The 18,928-nt window shown below is 45.1% G+C and overlaps 1 protein-coding gene across 1 annotated transcript in view; it reads left to right on the forward strand.

Annotated features, from left to right (window-relative positions):
* Positions 1-18,928, forward strand: part of SLC39A9 (solute carrier family 39 member 9) — a 184,889-nt gene that overhangs the window by 27,706 nt on the left and 138,255 nt on the right. Inside the window, exon 2 of the mRNA XM_085627304.1 lies at positions 9,337-9,445. Within this exon, the coding sequence (XP_085483430.1) occupies positions 9,337-9,445 (109 nt within the window). The remainder of the gene's footprint in view (positions 1-9,336; positions 9,446-18,928) is intronic.

The raw sequence follows: 18,928 nt of genomic DNA on the forward strand, positions 1-18,928 counted from the left end.
GCCAGTGTCACTGAACTCGGGATAATCGATCATTCAGAAAAACACTTGGAACAGAAGCGAAAATACCGGGAGGCGTTCCTGGAGCATCTTTTCAGGGTTATCCAATTCCCACACTTTCTTGCAATGACATGTTCTTCATTGCTCTCTTTATTCGCACCCTTAGTCCACCCCTCTTGCCGGACCGATCCTTCTGACATGTGTCCTTCCAGAAGATGCATCAGGCGGCCATTCCTGAACTGCTGTGCGTCAGCCAGCTCCCTGACATAAGAGAACTGGCAAACACACCACTGTATTCTTCTGGTGGTTCCTTGCAGTATTGGTACAAATTGTTAGTGTTGGAGAATATCCATGTAAACTTCTCCAAGATGCAGCTGTGTCCGTGTTCACACCTCACAGGCGACGGGTGTAAACACTAGCACAAGCGTAGTGAGAATCAAACTGGTGCCCAAGAGCAACGTTGTCACAGTTGAAGCTTCGTTGAAACCACAGTGGAAACAAGCATTTGCAATGCAATAGGTCTCTCATTTGTTGTTGATGTAGCTATTGACGTAAATGGCAATGTCTTTTGTTTGCAGTGGGGGGTTATTTAAAGAAAAGTGCACGCTGTCATGTTTATAAGCTTTTATAGCAACTGTATAGTAAAGCTATGGCTATGTTAACGTAAATGGGTGTGAATGGATGGATGAATGAAAATACTAAAAAAGGATCTTGAAATGCAGGATGGAATGTATAGCAGGTGATAGAGACTACCCATTATTTAATAAAAATACATATTTAAAAAAAAAAAAAAAGCACACACACAGAATGTGAAACCTGCAAATTTCGGGAAAGTGGCTACATTTTCCCAGCTGCTGCCGCCCACGCCTCACTTCAGGTCAGTAAACGTTTCAGGGCCCTCCGGAGATAGGATTATCACACAGGCTGCATCTTTCAAGCCCAGTTGTTTCAGATACTTCCGGCTGGCCGAGGCACGGCAACCTTGAGTGGTAATTAAAGGTGGGGCACGTACCCCACCACTGCCAAGCACACCATAGGGGCTAGGTGGGTAGGCTTCTGGCACAGAGCAGCGCAATAATAAATCTGATATAGATGCCTTTCAGACAACTGGTATACACGAAATCTGTGTGTGTATTTACAGCAACTTAATCCAAGTTTATCAGGTAATTGACTATGGAAGGGAAATGGATGAGAACGCTGTGATCCGCAGATTACATTTAGATCTGGGCAACTAACACTTAACTCACTGAGCTATCCTGCCAGACTGATAACTTGGACCACTGACTCCAAATAAGAACGGGTTCTAAAGTATCAAAGTGCTGAATTCGGGTTTTGTGGACATGAGACTACATGTCCTGCACAAAGAGTGGGTCAAAGTCTTTTGCAGTTTTGCTACTTAAATGGCATTTATTGGTGACTTTAGCGTTAACACCAATGATAGATTGAGAGACTCACTGGATATCAGCAGAAGTGACGCTGTAGGACTTTGGTTAAATGTCCAAAAAGGCATATAATGCCAGCAGAATGACTCTGCTGTTCATAGACCAGTGTCAGTCAACACTTAGTCTCCAAAATCAATAAAATAAACATATACCACACTTCATCGTAGCATGCACCGCTTTGGTAATATGCAGGCGTTCTAGTACGTGGATTTATACATGATATGGTCACATATAATCCCAATTAGTTCATGAACGAGAACTAATGGAATACGACTAAAGTGTTGTGTTGTGCGAGTCCGATGAGTTTGGGAGGCGCTCTGTCAGGCATGTATTGCATTTTGGATGGTACGTGCCCCACTGTGCAGCATTAAATCACGACACCGTGGATGAGGTGCCCGGCCTGGATGTCTCCTGTGACTCCATATCCGGCCGGGGTCATATTCATGCACCAGATGGAGCAGAACCAGCCATAATTACAGGGGGAAACAAACCAACACCCCGGTTGTCGGAGCTCGATGAATTAACCCTTGATGCTTTTGTTACATCACGGAAGCGTCACTACAATAAGTACAGTACAAAGAACCACACCCTCTGTTCTCACGAGAGGACAGATTCAGTAGAACCACATTCCGAATTTATTGCAGAGTTTAGCTCTCTGTCGGGTCTTAAAGCTACCAACAAAACAAGGTGCCCGGTAGAAGACCCCAACCTGCCCCCCCTCATTATTTTAATGACCGCGTACATGATAGGCTGCAGATTTCTGCATACTGCTTTCAGCTCCAAAGGGTTATTAGCAGCTTGTGAAAATGTTATACATTTTTACATTTCAGGACAATTGGAATTACCATAACGGCATCATTGATGTTAGGTGGTGGAATAAACCATGCGAGCACGGCATAGGCTGACGTTAAATTAACAATCCAATGTGCCCTGCATGCCAAAAGCTTAAACACACCTGTAGAATACACTCTATAGATTTTAAGACATTTTCTAGAAAAGAAAGGCATGCGGGCTGAAGTAAAATTAATAAACCAATGCACCCTGCTTACCTGCATGCAAAAAACGTAAACACCCCCCCCCCCCCCCTCCCGGGTAGATGCGCCCCTACCTTGCTTTATTTGTCTGAAATTTTGTTTGAAAGCAGAGTAGATGGAGCAGACAGGGGTTGTGGGGAAAGGATGACCAAGTGACCCGGAGCTTGATTACATGTCATTATCTGGTGACTCGCATCGCCGAAATTACTGTGAGGGCTGCACTCGCTGAGACCAATTACAATTAGATGCTTGGAAAGGAGTGGGGGGACCTTTTACCCTAATGGCCGTGCCCTGGCTGCAGAGGGTTCAGCAGCACGGTCATCCTTGCAAACTATCTACAATAAACGGCACCGCGACGGGGAACATTTTTACAGATGTGACCACCCCTGGGTAACATGATGGAAGCTTTAGACAACAACAGCATGTACGTTTAGGGCTAGGCGCAAAGTCATTTTTTTCACGAAGTGCGCGCCTCACCTTAGAAGAGTGATTTACAATGTATACAGGTAATCCGACAGGAAGATTGGCATGCTGCAACTTTCACTGGACAGTACCCTTACAGGTGTGACCCGATATGAAAGCGGGTGCCGTAGATGATAGTTTTGCGTGCAGCAGACCTCAACGGCACAGGGTACTAAGAAGAGGGCGAGGCAGGAAATAGAAGAAGTAGTCCCCAAAGGAACACACAAAGACTTGCAGCGAAAGGAAACTGTAATTGCATGGTGCGCCTATACGAAAAATGGAAATGATGTATCAGAAGTGTCAACCAATGAGGAGCCAGCAAAGAAGAGCTATGCAGGAGTCAATCTATGGTAAGCAGCAGGCGGGGTTACACTCAGTGTAGTGATTACAGCAGGTCTTGCAGACCGTGCATGTGCGCTGATGCTCGACCTAAAAACGCCAGATTTTCTTTTGAGCTGCCTGACGTGTTCCAGATACTGATTCACGTAAGCCATGTTCAAACAATGTAGTTTTGTCTAAAAACACCAGGGTCTATCCAGACTGGCTACTAGACACCAAACAGTCCCATATGGGTTAATTTTCGAAAGCCAAGAACTTTGATTCAGATGATCATGAGCCTGTTTAGGAAATGGGCAAATGTGCTGCAGAAGTATGTGGCCTAGATAGGAATAACTACAGGAAAATAAATGTTTCAACATTACAGCTGTCTCGTCCCATCCTAATTGTCGCCAGTGTAGAAATGTAAAGCAATAAAGACCCAGTGTAAAATAAGTTATAAGTTTAATTCTTTATTAGTGTCCCATCCACCAGTCCTTCAGGTACAGTGTTCCATCTGAAGGTGACCTGCCCAATATTGTACATTCTTTAGCCAACCTTGGTACTTTAATTATCAGATGCTCCAATAAAGGTTTTTCTGAAATAGGTTTGTGAATATTCCTGTAGTTTTCTTGTATGCATGATTGTGATGGATGAATGGTGCTTCCAACGTAATATTGATTGCATGCACGTTATTATGTAAATCACATAAGTGCTTGAACAGTCTAACAAGTCTAATTATTTTCCCTAGTCAAAGAATGTACTTTACTTTTGCTCACTTTACACATTGAGCAATTGTGGTATATATGGACAGCCTGGACAACGTTTTTATCCACTTTCACTTTGATGTTTAAATTCTAATTTGCCCCGGTGGTATTTTCTTTTGAATTCAAGGTGTGATTTCTAATGAATAGCCCCAGGTAGAGCAGAATTATCCGTGAGGCAGGCTCGTTTTTTGTCCAGAGACTTCAAATGAAGGTGTGGTCTTCATTGAATTCAGTGATAACCCTCGAGTTTGTTTTTGTTTCTTGGTATCTACTGTCTTACTCTTGCCATCTAAAAGGGTGGTTCTGTTTGTTTTTCCAGTGTTAGCTAGAGGTCTTAATCTGTTCGAATCATATTCACTGCTTATCAATCGTTTGAGCGATGCTTTGTGAAACGTGTGCTGCATGAGAAGACAAATGATGACTTTTCAGAAGCTAGTCACTCAAGCTAGCTCCTCAAAATGCATTCGAATATCTAAGGGTGTTGCGATGTAAATAGTTGACTGCCAAAGGCTACTTCACAATTGAGCATGGAGCTGTCGGTGCAGACAAAGCAAAGACAAGCAGTTCTACCCTTTTGCATACAAATTTGCGCTCCTCTGCTCATTAAAATGGAAATCAATACAAAACTAGAGGTAACATGAAAAGTAATTGGTGAACGAGAAGGCAACTTGGAAATATGGGAAATTTTCTCTCCCACTCCAGAAGCTGCAAGGAGTGCTGTTGTCTTTCCGTGTTGGGGAAGTCAACAGGGATGCTAGCAAGCCCTCCTGAAACCTTCAATGCCAGGAATAGGAAATCAATAAAATTTGAGGCAGTGGAATACCATATTTGTAAATCTAAATGCAGCGGTTAGTAATTGGGATTGGTAAAGAACCAAAAGAAGAGCTTTTGAAACTTACAATGTCGTAGCACTTATACTATTTTGGTTAAGAGTGTACTGACTGGGTATTTTTTTTACAAATGCTTTTGTGGAAGTATGCTGCCAAAGGTTGCCCTCGCCCCATGCCCCAACCATCTGTGGCCTTCACAGATAACATACTGGATTCATGTTTTTAGCAGTGATATTTGCAGGCTGTGATGATCACATGGATATAATCAGTTTAATGACTCCAGGGTGAGTGTTCTGCGAGAGTGGTGATGGAATAGAATGTTGAGACTGTGTGACCTAGGAGGAGGCGCTTGTATTTAGCTGAAGGCAAGGAGCTAGTCGGGGGATTCACGGATACCTTTGAGTGCTTCTTACGAGGGAGATCCCCTGGAACTAAGCTTGGCTAGATCAAGTTTACCCTGGGGCTCTTTTCCTGCTACCCAGGAATCTTACTCAGAAATGGTGAAATCAGAACTGCTATAGTAGCCCTTAGTTCACCTAGGCTACTATAGGTGTTCTAAAATGTCCCACTAATACTGTTCTTGTGCTGTTGTGTTCATGTATCTCACCTGACGTACGATGTGATAGTGAAGTGTATTTTGTTAATACGGGTTGTCCTTGTACACTGGTTTTTAGTTTTCCCATACTCCTTTAGGTCCCTTATCTAAGCATGTTTGTCGTGGTAAAATGAGTGAGTAGAGCAGATATCTTCTGATTTGTTTACTTCTGCATGTTATTTTTAAAAGAAACTAGAAAAGTCACGTACTACAATATTTGATTTATTCTAGGGTAATCCTGATCTTCGCCATCCAAATTGTCTGTTCATCCACTCCTGCTTTTTGAACACCGTTGATTTCCTGCACATTTTGTCAGTTTGTTATCTTAGGTTTAGACTGCACTCCCACATCCCAGTGAGCGCCCTAGACCACTATCTCCTTAATTACAAGAATCCTAATGATGCAAAATACCATGGTGTATGGACACCATTTTTGTAATGGAGACAGATGACCTTTAAAACAACATCGTCCTTCTTTGTACTGGATAAAGTTTAAAATGCTTTCAAAGTATTTGTGATCAGTTGTCTCCACTCTAAAATTTCTAAGTGAGGGGGGATGCCTATCTCTCTCAAAGTTGCTTCACGGCTGAGTTGATGTTACAGTCGAAATTATGGAAAGCCACTAAACTGTGACAAAAATCAGTGTCTAATGCTGATAAGCTGCTGGTGAAGTAGTTGCATACAGTTTACAGGCACAAATTGGCCTAATTTGTATCAGAGTAGCAGAAGCTGGTAATGCCACTAAACAATTGTTTGAGACCTGAGAGGGTTGCTGATGATGCCTTCCCTGATTGAAATCGGTGATGGGCTCTCAGAATCACTATCAGGGCAGACTGTGCAGGATTCCTTTTTTATTTAAAATGGCTGCTGTTGGAGAGCAAATATAAAATTTCCTAGCTGACGTGAAGAAACTTTTCAGTTCAAATAGGAACACAAAGGTGCGGATTGTTCTTTTCTCCATTCTCTTTCTTGTAGCATATTGAAAATTTTAGTCAAAACAACCAATAGCAGTCCACAATAATCTATGTACTCTTTCATTTCTTCCTTTTTCTTCCTGATGGGTCAGTCTCCTTCCACGGGCTCATTCCTGTTTTTGTTCTGAACCTGTCAAAAACAAGATCCCATTTTACACCAATGCTTACAGATCCAGTTACGAAACTAGTTATTTTATCATATGCCATATCAGGAAACATTACCCGTATAACAATGCATCCTACCTTTTATATAATAGAGTCAAGTCATCCATACTTACTCCATAAACTTTATAGGTTGGGTCCTCCACACAGATAGGATTTTACCAAAAATATCTGCCAAGGAAGATACATTTTACCTCTGTGTCCTTAGTAGAACTGAACACTTTGCTTCATGCCAGCTATGAATATTTATATCCTATATCTGTAACGGAATCTGGGATTAAGCTGGTCAAGAGCTTCCATATTACCAATAAAGCCACCTTATCTACCCACTTAAAGTCAAATTGTTTAAAATTGAGACGGGTGATCATATCTTCCAGTCTGGCTCCCAAAGAAAAGGTTTGGGAGGCCATTGCTCCTCTGGCTTAATGCACAGCAGACTTGAAAATGCAGACTCCTGCCTCTTCTATCACCCACCTGGCATTAGTTGGGTAAGAAACCACCTTGAAAGGTTATCTAATGGCAATGGGTAATTGATTCACCCCTAGAGGCCTGAATTCCTCTGCCATGATCTTTTAGCCCATATGGCATTTAATCACACATAACTTGGGAAAATCGTTGAATCCTGGGTAAGAATTACTTTTGTGTTAGTCCACCTTGAAATCGAGAATGTAACCTTATCCGACATAAACACTGTCCCAGATTTATCCAGAGGATGAACATCCGAGATTCTTCTACAGGTTATCAGACAAAGAAGCATGACTAGTGCACCTAATAATTCCTTCCTGGATAATTATTCATACAGTTGCCATGAAAGAAACCTATTCAAAACTTTAATTGACATCGCAGAGATGTAAATACCTAGGTTGAGGAGGTACTGAGAGTCTTAAAATTTTAAGCAACCTGCAAACCTAGGGATGTTCTCCATCATCCATACCATTTATATAGATGTGCCCTGCTGAATTGGCGGGTCTAAAGGTGTTTACCGATCTGTAAGATTGTCCCCTATCTAGGGTCTCAAGTATGGCTCTACTGATATAAATGGGGAAAACCTCACTTCTCACTGGACTATCCAGGTGTCTTTGCCGTGCTGAACGTAGTGCCCCAAGCAGTAAGTTGCTTGATTACCGAACCAAAGACCTGTGATGATATCTTTCCCACTTTGAGGAAGCTAGTCGGCCCATCTTTCCCCAACCTCCTCCATATTCCATTGCAACTTATAAAAATATGTACAATCTGTAACCAGCTTTTTGAAATGATACTCTCTTGGACAACCTGTTTGTCAGTCTGAGGAAAGTCACGCTGGGTCAAAACCTCAAGATGTACTAAAAACAATGCAGGGCTCCAAACGCCACACACAAAAACCAAAGTCCTAATCGTTGGCAACAGCCACTCTCCCGGGACATCTGTTTGTGTCCCTTCGAACTTGACCCCTCTCCCCCCCCCCCCCCACCCGCCACACACACACTCCTGCTGACCATGCCAAGGACCTCTGGATCATCCTGGACACCAACCTCTCCATGAGCAGACAGATCAAGTCTGTCTCCTCATCGTGCTTCCACATACTACGAATACTACTCCACGGTCACCCAGACTCTTATCACAAGTAGACTTGATTACAGAAACGCCGTTTAGTTCGGAATCCCAGCCCATGTCCTACACTGTCTCCAAACCACCCACAATGCTGTCGCCAGACTCATCCTGAACATACCGCAAATAACCACATCTCTCCGTACCGTAACAATCTCCACTGGCTCCCGGTCCAAGAAAGATGCAAGTTCAAGCTACTCAGCCACGCCTACAGAGCTCTCCACAACACCGGTCCAGCTTACCTCAACCACCGCCTCAACTTCTACCAACCTACTAGACGCCCTCTATCTGTATCCCAGGCATGAGCGCACCTCACTTGCATCAAGAAGACCAGAAGCGGAGGAAGATCCTTCTCTTACCTCGCAGCCAAGACCAGGAACGACCTCCCGCAACACCTCAGAACCTGCCCCCTCCCTCATAGACTTCTGAAGGAACCTCAAGACATGGCTCTTTTAGACAAAGCAGGCATGATTCCCCACCCCCTTCCCAGGCCTGCCCTACTCAGTGCCTGGATACCCTCACGGGTAATTAGCTACTCTCTACAAATTAACTTAACTCTGGAACAAATACTCCCTGGTACCCAAACTTCCACCACCCGCGTCCATTTCTCCTTCCATGATCACACATCTTAGAACTTCGCTATTAAATCATTCCCTGCCTGTGTCCACTCCTTATTTGAACACCCAAATTCTGACTTCTGTGTACACTCTACACCCAATTAATGTCTATCCTCCACAACATCTAAATATATATTTTCTACCTATTTGTTCTTTACCTCTCTCTGCATTAAGATTGTGATCTAGTTCCCCTACTCTTTTTTTTTTTTTTTTCCTGTTTTTCCCCCTGTGTGCTGTGCTCTTTGTTACCCCTTTCGTTAGGCTTGTGCTAATATGCATCATCAATAATAAAGTCAAATGTGTAATCAAAAATTGGCAGAAACGTTTGCACAGATAGCTGAAATTCATTTTGGAATTGAGAACACAGCAGCAGTGATTAATTGTGTATTGAAGTTCTTTGAAAGTGCTGTGCAAATACGTGACCATCATGAAAACTGCTTTCTCACACTGTGATTGTAATTAGTGGGGTTTAGCACCTTCAGTGCTAAGTGCCATTTTCATGAATATTGATTAAACGCTCTTCAACTCGATCATCTGTGTATCCTTCCTTTGTAGGAAAAGTTAAAGCTGGTGACCGTCTTGGGTGCTGGGCTGCTGTGTGGCACTGCCCTCGCTGTCATCGTGCCCGAAGGTGTACATGCACTATATGAAGAAATCTTAGAAGGTGAGCATCAAAATGACGGATTCATACACTACCCAGAGAGGAGACATGAAGTTAAAACTTCAAAAGTCCACGCTGGATTCTTGACCATTTCCACCATAGGTGTACAGCAATGCAGGCATGTATGTTCTCTTCCACCCACAGATCTTAAATACTTAATAAAGGCATACAGAAGCATTGTGCGCCATTAAGGAGAACAACTCGGGGCTTATTTCTGTTTGTTACAGGACAGGAAAGAAATTGTACAATGGCACCTAATACACAGTATGCAGCCTAATTTGTCGTTTCATCAGCGTAGTATACTTCGAATCCAAAAAGTTATTTTACTATTTTTTAGAAAAATAGAGATTTCTGGTGGTGCTAACCAGGAAGACATGAGGCCGTTTCCTCTGTATGGTCCATGACAAACACTGCTGTTGTGTTCTTGACATCTGCCTCCGTGACGTAGATGCCTTCTTAGGAGTATCAAATATCAAAGGAACCCTTGGTGCTTTGGGATGTGCCCACAAATGGAGAGATCATGATAAAGTAAATGTTCCCGTGGACACTGTCCGTGGCCTCAACAACACAGAGGTCCAAGATACTGCCCATTGCTCCATGGCGGCTCTGTGTCCCCACCCATGCAGGTTTCATGCAAGTATCTTGGGTACACAAGGGGAAATGGAATACATTGAGAATAGGTGTCAACGAAGCGCAACCAATCCATTAGCTATCCTGCTGCGGCTAGGGCAGCGTTGTAAGCAGAGTATGGAAACAGCACACCACACTTCCATGATTGTGGACTCCCAAGGTGCGGGGATCTCTAATAGCAAAATCTGCCCCAAACGTACTTCCTCAGGCCTTCACGTAAAAAGAGACCTTGTATAGAAAATGTCCATCAATTGTTCTTTTAGCATTTGTATAGAAAATGGCCATATTTGAAAAGACTAGACATATTGGGTCCCATGGGTAGCTGACCTACTTGTGCAAGCAGAGGAAGTGGGCTCCACTGCAGCAACCCTATAGATAGCTGCAATTAGCTTAGCAGTGTTTGTGACATTAAAATCTGCATACTTTGGTTGTGTGTAGTGGTCATTACAGAGGAAACTTTTGCCCATCTGTGATAGAAATATGTGAATTCCCAGTTATTGCCAATATTACTCTATAAAAGGAACTGATCGTCCACTATCAAACCATCTGTTTGTTGCCCCCCCCCTCTCTAAAATAGTCTATCCAGCACTGTACTTGCTACGCACAACACTTCTGTTCCAGCCTTAGAGTTTCTAAAAATACACTTTTTTAAGATCTGATTAGGGGCCATCGTTATCGTATATAAGAGAAATATGTCCTACAAGCTATTCTCTTGTTTCGCTCTAGCCCTACAAGCTAGAGAAGACTGCCTTGCGGACCACCTAAAGCAACTTTGTATTGCCTGCAGAGAGAAGTTTTATTGTAGTGGCTCGTATCCAGCCCTTGTTACCCCTTACAAGATCCTGAAGAGCTTTGTAGAAGAGTAGCATGGGATGCTTAAATCATAAAGGGCTTTGTGTTCCATAAGGAATTCCAGTTTATCATGCTGTTTATAATGTATTTGTGGGCAGTCTGCCATGCAGTTTGTGATGTAATATATTTGTGACCAACAATAATGCAAACTATATTGAGGTGGTTATGCAGTTGGTGATGTAGGTGACCTCACCTACCAATTTGAAGTGAGTATGTAAGGGTGATGCCTGCTTTGATATGCATACGAGTGCCTGCAGATACATGCATACATGTGTGCATACCTACAGCAAGGTGTGACCGTGTACAGGATTGTTGTAGCTCCCAGCCATACACAATGGTAGTTTTGGCAAGCTGCTGTTGATGCCCAACCTGTGGGGTCTGGTATGTGGAGCACCTCTGGAAGTCCAAGATCTTTTGGAGTCCATATTAACCCCTAAAAGACTGCTTTATGTTTAGTGCTACACAGCCAAATGGTTGCTGCATTGTGTTCACCTAGAAGCGAAAAAGGGGCAATCAGTTGGAGCTACTGCTTAACCCCCAAAAGAGCGCTATGTGGCATTCTTCCAGAAGCAACGGAGGCCATTGAGATACTGTAGCACACCTAAAGGAGTGCTCTATGGAGTTAACTTAGTAGTAACAAAAAGGGCACCATTTGAAGCCACTGATAAACCCCCAAAATAGTTCTGTATGGCATTTAACCTGATATGATGGCGGTACAACCCAAATCAGTGCTGGTTTGTGTTCACCTAGAAGTGACAGAGGCAACTGTTTCCAGCAACTGATGAACCCCCAAAGGAGATGTTGTGTTCTCCCAGAAGTGAATGAGGACCGAGTGGCAACTGCTGGAGACTCTGTTAAACTCCCAAACGAGTACTGAAAGACATTTACCCAGAGATGAGTGCAGAGGCATTCATGCAAAGCCTATCAATCAGTCAGTATTTAGAAAGGGCTGCCAATCACTCCAAGAGATATCCAGGTGCTGGTGGGCTGTACCGGTGGAAGAGCCATGTCTTGAGCTCCTTCCTGAAGAGGGTCCGTGACGGGGCAGTGTGTAGGTGGAGAGGGTTCTGGCGACCGGATAGAAGGCGCGTCCTCCGGTGCAGGTGTGGCGGATTCGTGGTGTGCTTGCAATTCGAGGTGAGCGGATGTTTCTCGTGGGTTGGTGGAACATCCGGCGGTGGTTCATGTAGTGAGGTCCAATGTTGTGGAGTGCTTGGTAGGCGTGGGTCAGGGACTTGAATTGGCATCTCTTCTGCACGGGAAGCCAGTGGAGGTCCTTCATATGAGTGGAGATGAGAACTTTTGGGTAAGTCCAAGATAAGTCTGGCCTCTGTGTTCTGGATGGTTCGTAGTCTTTGCATGAGTTCAGTCGAGGTGCCTGCATAGACTGTGTTGCGTAGTCGAGTCGGCTGGTGATGAGGGCGTGCATGACTGTTTTCCTAGTGCTTGTAGGGAGCCATCTGAAGATCTTGGCGAGCAGGTGGATAGTGTGGAAGCAGGATGAGGCGACAGTGTTTATCTGGCATTTCATAGTGAGTTTCCTGTCTAGTATAATGCCTAAGTTGCGTGCATGGTCTTTGGGTACTGGGCTAGGCCCAAGTCCAGAGGGCCACCAGAAGTCATTCCAGAGGGAGTTGACTCTGCCGAAGACCAGCACTTCAGTCTTGTCAGTGTTTAGTTTGAGGCAGCTGTCTTTTATCCATGTTGTGACGTTCTGCATGCATTTTTAGAAGTTGTTTTTTGGTTGAGTGGAGTTCGCTGGTAGTGATAGGAGGAGTTGGATGTCATCGGCATAGGAGACAATGTTGATGTGGTGGGTTCTTATGATGTCTGCAAGTGGTGTCATGAAGATGTTTTAGAGGGTGGGGCTCAGGGATGAGCCCTTTGGTACTCCGTAGATGATGAAGCCCGACTGTGATGCATGAAGTAGTTTGTGTCTTTCCAGGTGGCCGTCAGTTGTGTATTGATGGCTTTCTCCTGGCTTTTGGCTGGAAAGGGGAGAAGGGAGATTGAGCGGTAGTTTTGGAACTCAGGTCTGCTGATGGCTTTTGAGGAGAGACCTGACCTCTGCGTGCTTCCATGTTTCTGGAAAGGTGCTGGTGATGATTGAGGTGTTTAGGATAGTGGTGATCTGGGCACTTATCAGGCTGTTTCTCTGGTTGATGTCTCGGTGTGGGCAGGGGGCCGCTGGGTGCTCCTGAGTGGATGGAGTTAATCAGGGCAGCGATGGTAGTTGTGGTGAGTTGGTCCCATGTGTAAAGATGTTGGTTGACGTCTGTGTTCGGAGTTGGGTTGAAAGAGGCGGCTGGCTGGGGGTCAAAGTTTCTGTAGATGACTGCAATTTTGTTGTGTGGTTGGCGAGGTCATCGCGGAGCTGTTGAGAGTGAGGTGTGACGTTCTCTGTTGCATGGGGGCAGGAGAATTCTCTGATGATGGTGAAGAGTGCTTTAGTTTGGTTGGAGCTGGCTTCGATGTGGCGGGTGAGTTAATCTTTTGTGTGTTCTATTGTGGTGGGGATAGTTGTTGAGGGCTGTTTTGTAGGCGTCTGTCGTGTTGTCCTTGCTAGTTCTCCATCTTCTTTCCAGTCGTTTGTAATCTTGCTTTGCTGTGTGTAGTTCCGGTGTGTATCAGGTGGCTTGTTTGGCTGTTCTGTAGGTCTTAGGAGTCTTGGTGGGGGCGGCTTTGTTGACTGCGTTGCTGATCCAGCTGTTGAAATTCTGTACTGTATGGTCCAGGTTGGAGGAGATGATTAGCTCGGTGGAGCTGAGGGTGTTTGTCCACAGTTGCTAGGTTACGCTGGTCCAGTTGCAGTTGTGTGCATTGTGGTGGGTGGGGGCGTGGTGTGCCGAGGTTCTACTGTACGATGGCATGGTCTGTCAGGTGAGTTTGTTTGTGTGGCTGAGCTTGATTCTGTTGGTAGACGTGAAGATGGGATCTAGAGTGTGTCCGGCTCTGTGTATGGGGTCGGTGATGATCTGCTTCAGTCTGATGTTGTGTAGTCTCTCTAGAAGGTCGGTTGAGTTGGTGTCGGTGTGGTCATCTAGGTGAGAATTGAGGTCTCCGAGAAAGATGTAGCAGTCTGAGTCCGCGGCATGCGGGGTGCATGTTCAAGGTCCTGGTGGACTGTATGCGGGGGTTCCTTTATGGTGGTATTGGAGTCGGGTGCATCTGGAAGTTCATGTACTCAATGCGGGTGTGGCATCATCAATGGTAATGGTGCAGTTGATGGATTCCTTGCATATGATTGCTATGCCTCCTCTGGGTTTGTTGACGCGGTCTTGGTATTTCATCTTTTAACCAGTGGGGGGATGCTGTCGCGATGTTGATGGCTAATGTCCGATTGAGCCAGGGTTTGGAGATGAAAGTAACGTGGTGCTGGTCATGATGTCCCAGATCTCGGTGGCGTGCTTGCAGAGGGATCCGGCATTCAGTGGTATGCAGCTGAGCTGGACCGGTGGTTGGTCTTCAATGGGCGTGATGGTGTCTGTCCAGGTAGGGCTTAAGTTGAATCAGCAGTGGGTGCAAGTGAACGGTCCTTCGATAGTGTGCAGTGATGTGAGGCAGCACTTGTTGCGGGAAGGGCTCAAGGCGTGAAGTTCGGTAGCAGGGTAGCTTCGGCATAGGAGTGGGCCAATTGTTCCTGGTGCTGGGCGCGTGGTCGGGTCGAGGACGGGCGCAGACGGGCTTGCCTTTGGCGCGCGGCCTCCATTAAGTAGCCCAGGGAGGTGGGAGGGGCTAAAAGGGTGGGTTGGTTGGTGGGTGGGTGGGTGGGTGGGTCGGTCGGTGTGGGGAAAAAACGGTTAGTACCAACTGAGAAAGTGGCGGGGGGTGGTGAAGGCAGAATTAACAGGCAACTACTTAAAATTGTAACCTTGCCTTACAAAATGTGGCAAAGATGCCAAAAGTTATACAGATCTTGCTAAAAATTAATTAAATATGGGGCACAAACTAAACAAGTCAACTAACTAACAGAAAAGTGGGCAGAGCTGGGCCTCGAACCGTGTGCGTGGAGGACAGAGGGGCTGTGGAAACAGTGCCTCTGACTGTCGGCAGTGTGAGAGCAGCAACCAATCCACAGGGTTACGGGCTGTGGGAGAAGAAAAGGAGAACGCAAGTATATTGAGCGTGTGTCCCATGTGCCTGCCTTTATTCATCCTCATACTTGCTTCTGAAAACCTGTTCAATATCTCAGTCTTCCCCATCATTGTTTAACTTTAAGCCACAGCTTAGTGGGTGGCACGCTTGCCACTTTCCACGCTATAGCAATCCTTCTTTTGGCCAAGATGCATGCCAAATCTATGACTGTGTGTGTGTGTGTGTGTGTGTGTGTGTGTGTGTGTGTTTGTTTCTTTGGTCTTGCTGTTTATCCTAGCACACATAGTTCTGGGTCGCACACAAGTCGCTGGTGCTGTTTTTGCCTCTGTGCTCACGTATTCCCCTGTCTATTTACAGTTCTATACCATGTGAAACAAAATCACCATTTGCAGTCTTACATTTCTGACAGGTGTTTGGTTCGGCCTATATTTTACAATTGTGGTTCGAAGAAAGATAGTTCTGGTGTAGGTAGTTGACCGTGTTTGTGGTTACCTTCTTGAAGCACCTTACGCTATTGTGTCTGTTATCTCTCTACTGATGTTTCCAGTCCATGCTTCACTGACTTTGGTAATGTTCTCTTGGGTTAATTTTAGTAATTATCTATTTAGTAGTGATAATGACAGAGAGAGAGAGAGTAGTAGGACAATATCACTTGCATCTGATTTGATTTCTGGGGCTGTTTCTTAACTGAATCCCAAGTCAGCTCTGCTACCCCAACAAGTGCATTATGCGTCATTAACTGGCCTGAGATTATGTCAAAGGTTTGCATTATGCAATGGGATGTAGTTTCACTGTCCTATATATCCCCTATCGTGCTACATTCTACCGCTATCCATGGGTGTTTATATCTTATTTTATACTCCTTTCTAAAGGCATCCTATATGGATTTCAGGGGCATAGCTTATCACTGCTCCTGTTGGTGTAGTGCTTCTCTGCCAGCAGTATCTGGCATTTTTTTTTTTTTTTACTAATTTTGATCTTTTGAGTCTGCTTGTACCTGCTAGTACTGCCTCATATATGTATATGATATTTCAATAGTGCGAACCGACCAAAAAGCAGCGGAGCACTGTACATTGTCAAAGACCAGTATAAAGTCAACGAGTAAGAGGAGATGGAGCTGGGTTGAGGATGGTTAATGCATAGTGATGGACTCCCCTCTACGAACAACACTACAACTCTTTCCGAAATTGGGGCAGCTTTAGGACAGTCCTGATGGATATGGGAATGTTGTTTCATATCCTGGGAGCTCAGATGAAAAAGGCCTGCTGTCTTGTTTTTTTTCTTTTACGCTTTTTTGTGGCTTTAGGTGTGTTAAGATCCACCAGAGATGGTGAACCTGTCTGCTAGATAAGTGGGCGTTTTCATCCTGATAGTTTTGTAAATGATGGCTTTCTCCAGGACTTTGACTGGAAAGGGGCGTAGGAGATAAACATTGGAAAGGGACCAATGGAGCTCTCTCAGGATGGGGGTGCTATGATCATATTCAGGCAGTGGATGATGCACGCTTCAGCATATAAGTGCCAGTGTGATGTCTGGGAGGCCATAGATTACCACCATTGATATGGCCTGATGCAGTAACAGTGTGGTTGTGGTTAATTCAGCCTCGCCATCCAGTTTCTTTACTTGTCCGTCGGGCCGTCAGCTACTGTTTTCTAATAGTGGGATGCTCCCAGTCCTCTCCTGTTAATTTGCAGCTTCACTTTGTTTAAATCCACTTATGTCATGTCATTAGTTACCCCATATGGAGTCAGAGAGCAGTGCATGTAACTCTGAGAAGACATTGCTGAGTGTCACTACTGGCAGGGCTGCAAAGGAATACAAAACTCTCAGCAGCATAATTACTTTAGATACTGCTGTTCTGGCTGTGTGGTACATAGGGAATTTACACTAGAATGAGATGGACTTATTTATGTACAGCTGCAGTTGTTTTTCCTATGTTTCTCGCTACTAGTACTTCATCGTTACAATGTACTTGGACCCCAGGGTATTTAAATGACTCCCGTTCCCAGGGGAGCTGGGTGATCAAGGCCTCTCGCTTCAGCTGTGACTGAGTTTAGTGGAAACAGGCAGTATTTCTCCCAGTTCACATTTGAGTTCAACACTAAACCAAAGTCTGTTAGGGCTTCCATAACTACTGGCAAATCTCTAGTTACATCTCGTAAATCCAATAATACTCCTTCTGCTTATTACAGTATAACATAGTGTCTGTTTTTCTGAGGTTTATGGCTTCCTGCTTTTATCTCTGACGTTGCTTGCCAGCTCTTCTATCGCTATGGAAAGCAACACAGATGATAGTGGGTATCTCGCTCTGGTGTGGCCTTCGGTTGCCTATTGTTGTAAAATTGTGCCTCTATGCGCACTGTTGCCAGCAGATTTGAGTATAATAAGCCTATCAATGCTAGCTTTTCCAGAGCCAGCACCGTCTGTTTGAGAACTGCAAATTGGTAGATGCAGTGTATGGTATCAAAAAATTTCACAATGTCTTTTGACACTACAGCTGGTGGCGGCCCATTCTCTGGAGCTGCATCATTATATGGAAAAGCCTTCTCATATTTAGAAAGGTCTTACCACCCGGTATAAATCAGTTTTGGCCATCATGCATTAGTGCTGAGGGAAACTATTATCCTATTGGCAAGCACCCTCCCAAATGTTTTATAGTTCAGATTGAACATGCACAAGGGGCGCTATGATCTCACATTGGATGGATAGTTACCTTTTTTGTCGGCAAGATGCATTTCTGATAGAGACTTCTAACTGCAGATTCCTCACCTTTAGAATATTCCCCCGGCATCAGACTTGATCCAGAAAATCTTGAGCAGTACCTCTGCACGCTGGTAGGTGGCGTTGTTTGGCTCAGTGTCGACTGCGTCTGCGTCTGAAGTGACATCGCAGTGCCTATATAGGCGCCACCCCGGAATGCTGACCTTTCATTCTGTGCCAACAGCGTGGATCCTAAGAGATACCTCTGTCATTTTGTGGCCAACGATTTTGTCTTTTTATTGACATTTAACTTTGCTGCCAGTGTGCTTGGACATCATATCCCCTCCAAAACCTTCAGGGTTCAAGCCTTGTCTGTGTCCTATCCCCACTCGGTTTATCTATGATGCCTGGTCGATGCTCTGAAGGTGATTCACAAGCTCCTGGTGGCGCGGCAAAAGAAGTCTCTGTTCCCCTTCTTGTGGAAGATCTTTCTTGGCTGTTCCCAGAGCCATTTCCACGGTCGATTGTCTTTCCGGTCCAAGACCCCCCCCCCGGCGAAGCCAGGCAAGTACAGAAAGCTCAAGAAGTCTCTGCGCTCTTCGGCTTCACCTTCTCAACATTGTGCTTCCAGGCCTCGCCCCCTCAATCCACCTGTGGAGCTTGCGTCGTCTGGGCCCATTCCACAATATCCTGAGTTTTCCAGCACCAGAGCGACACCTGCCGAACTCAAATAATTTTTATGATGCCATACATGCCATTTTTGTGCCACCGACTCCCTCTGGAGCGCCTTCAGGCCCTGTGGGATTACTGTCGGCAGGTTCGCCATCAACACCGCCGAGCCCTCTGGATCCGCCCCCGGATCTGTTCCAGCGATGCCACAGGTGCCTCCATCCACCTCCGCTCTGTCTCTTCTGGTGCCACCCCCGGCGCTGAGCCGATTATCATCCTTGATTGACGACGATGCCGGCACCGTCTGGGCCTACACATCCCCTGGACTTTCCACCCCTTGACAGGCCCTACCTTCCAGGGTGAGATGAGAAGGAGCTGTATGGTCCTCTAGAGGCCCCTGATGACAACTCATCTAAGCAGATGGGTGACTCAGGTGGCCGATGTCCAGCTGCTAGTTATCATGGTCTACACTAATGTCTTGACAGAGGTGCTTCAACCTGGGATGGGCTTATTTAAACCCATGCTCCCATTTAATGAAGA

Source organism: Triturus cristatus, chromosome 9 (genome assembly GCF_964204655.1).
Source record: "Triturus cristatus chromosome 9, aTriCri1.1, whole genome shotgun sequence".
NCBI lineage: Eukaryota > Metazoa > Chordata > Amphibia > Caudata > Salamandridae > Triturus > Triturus cristatus.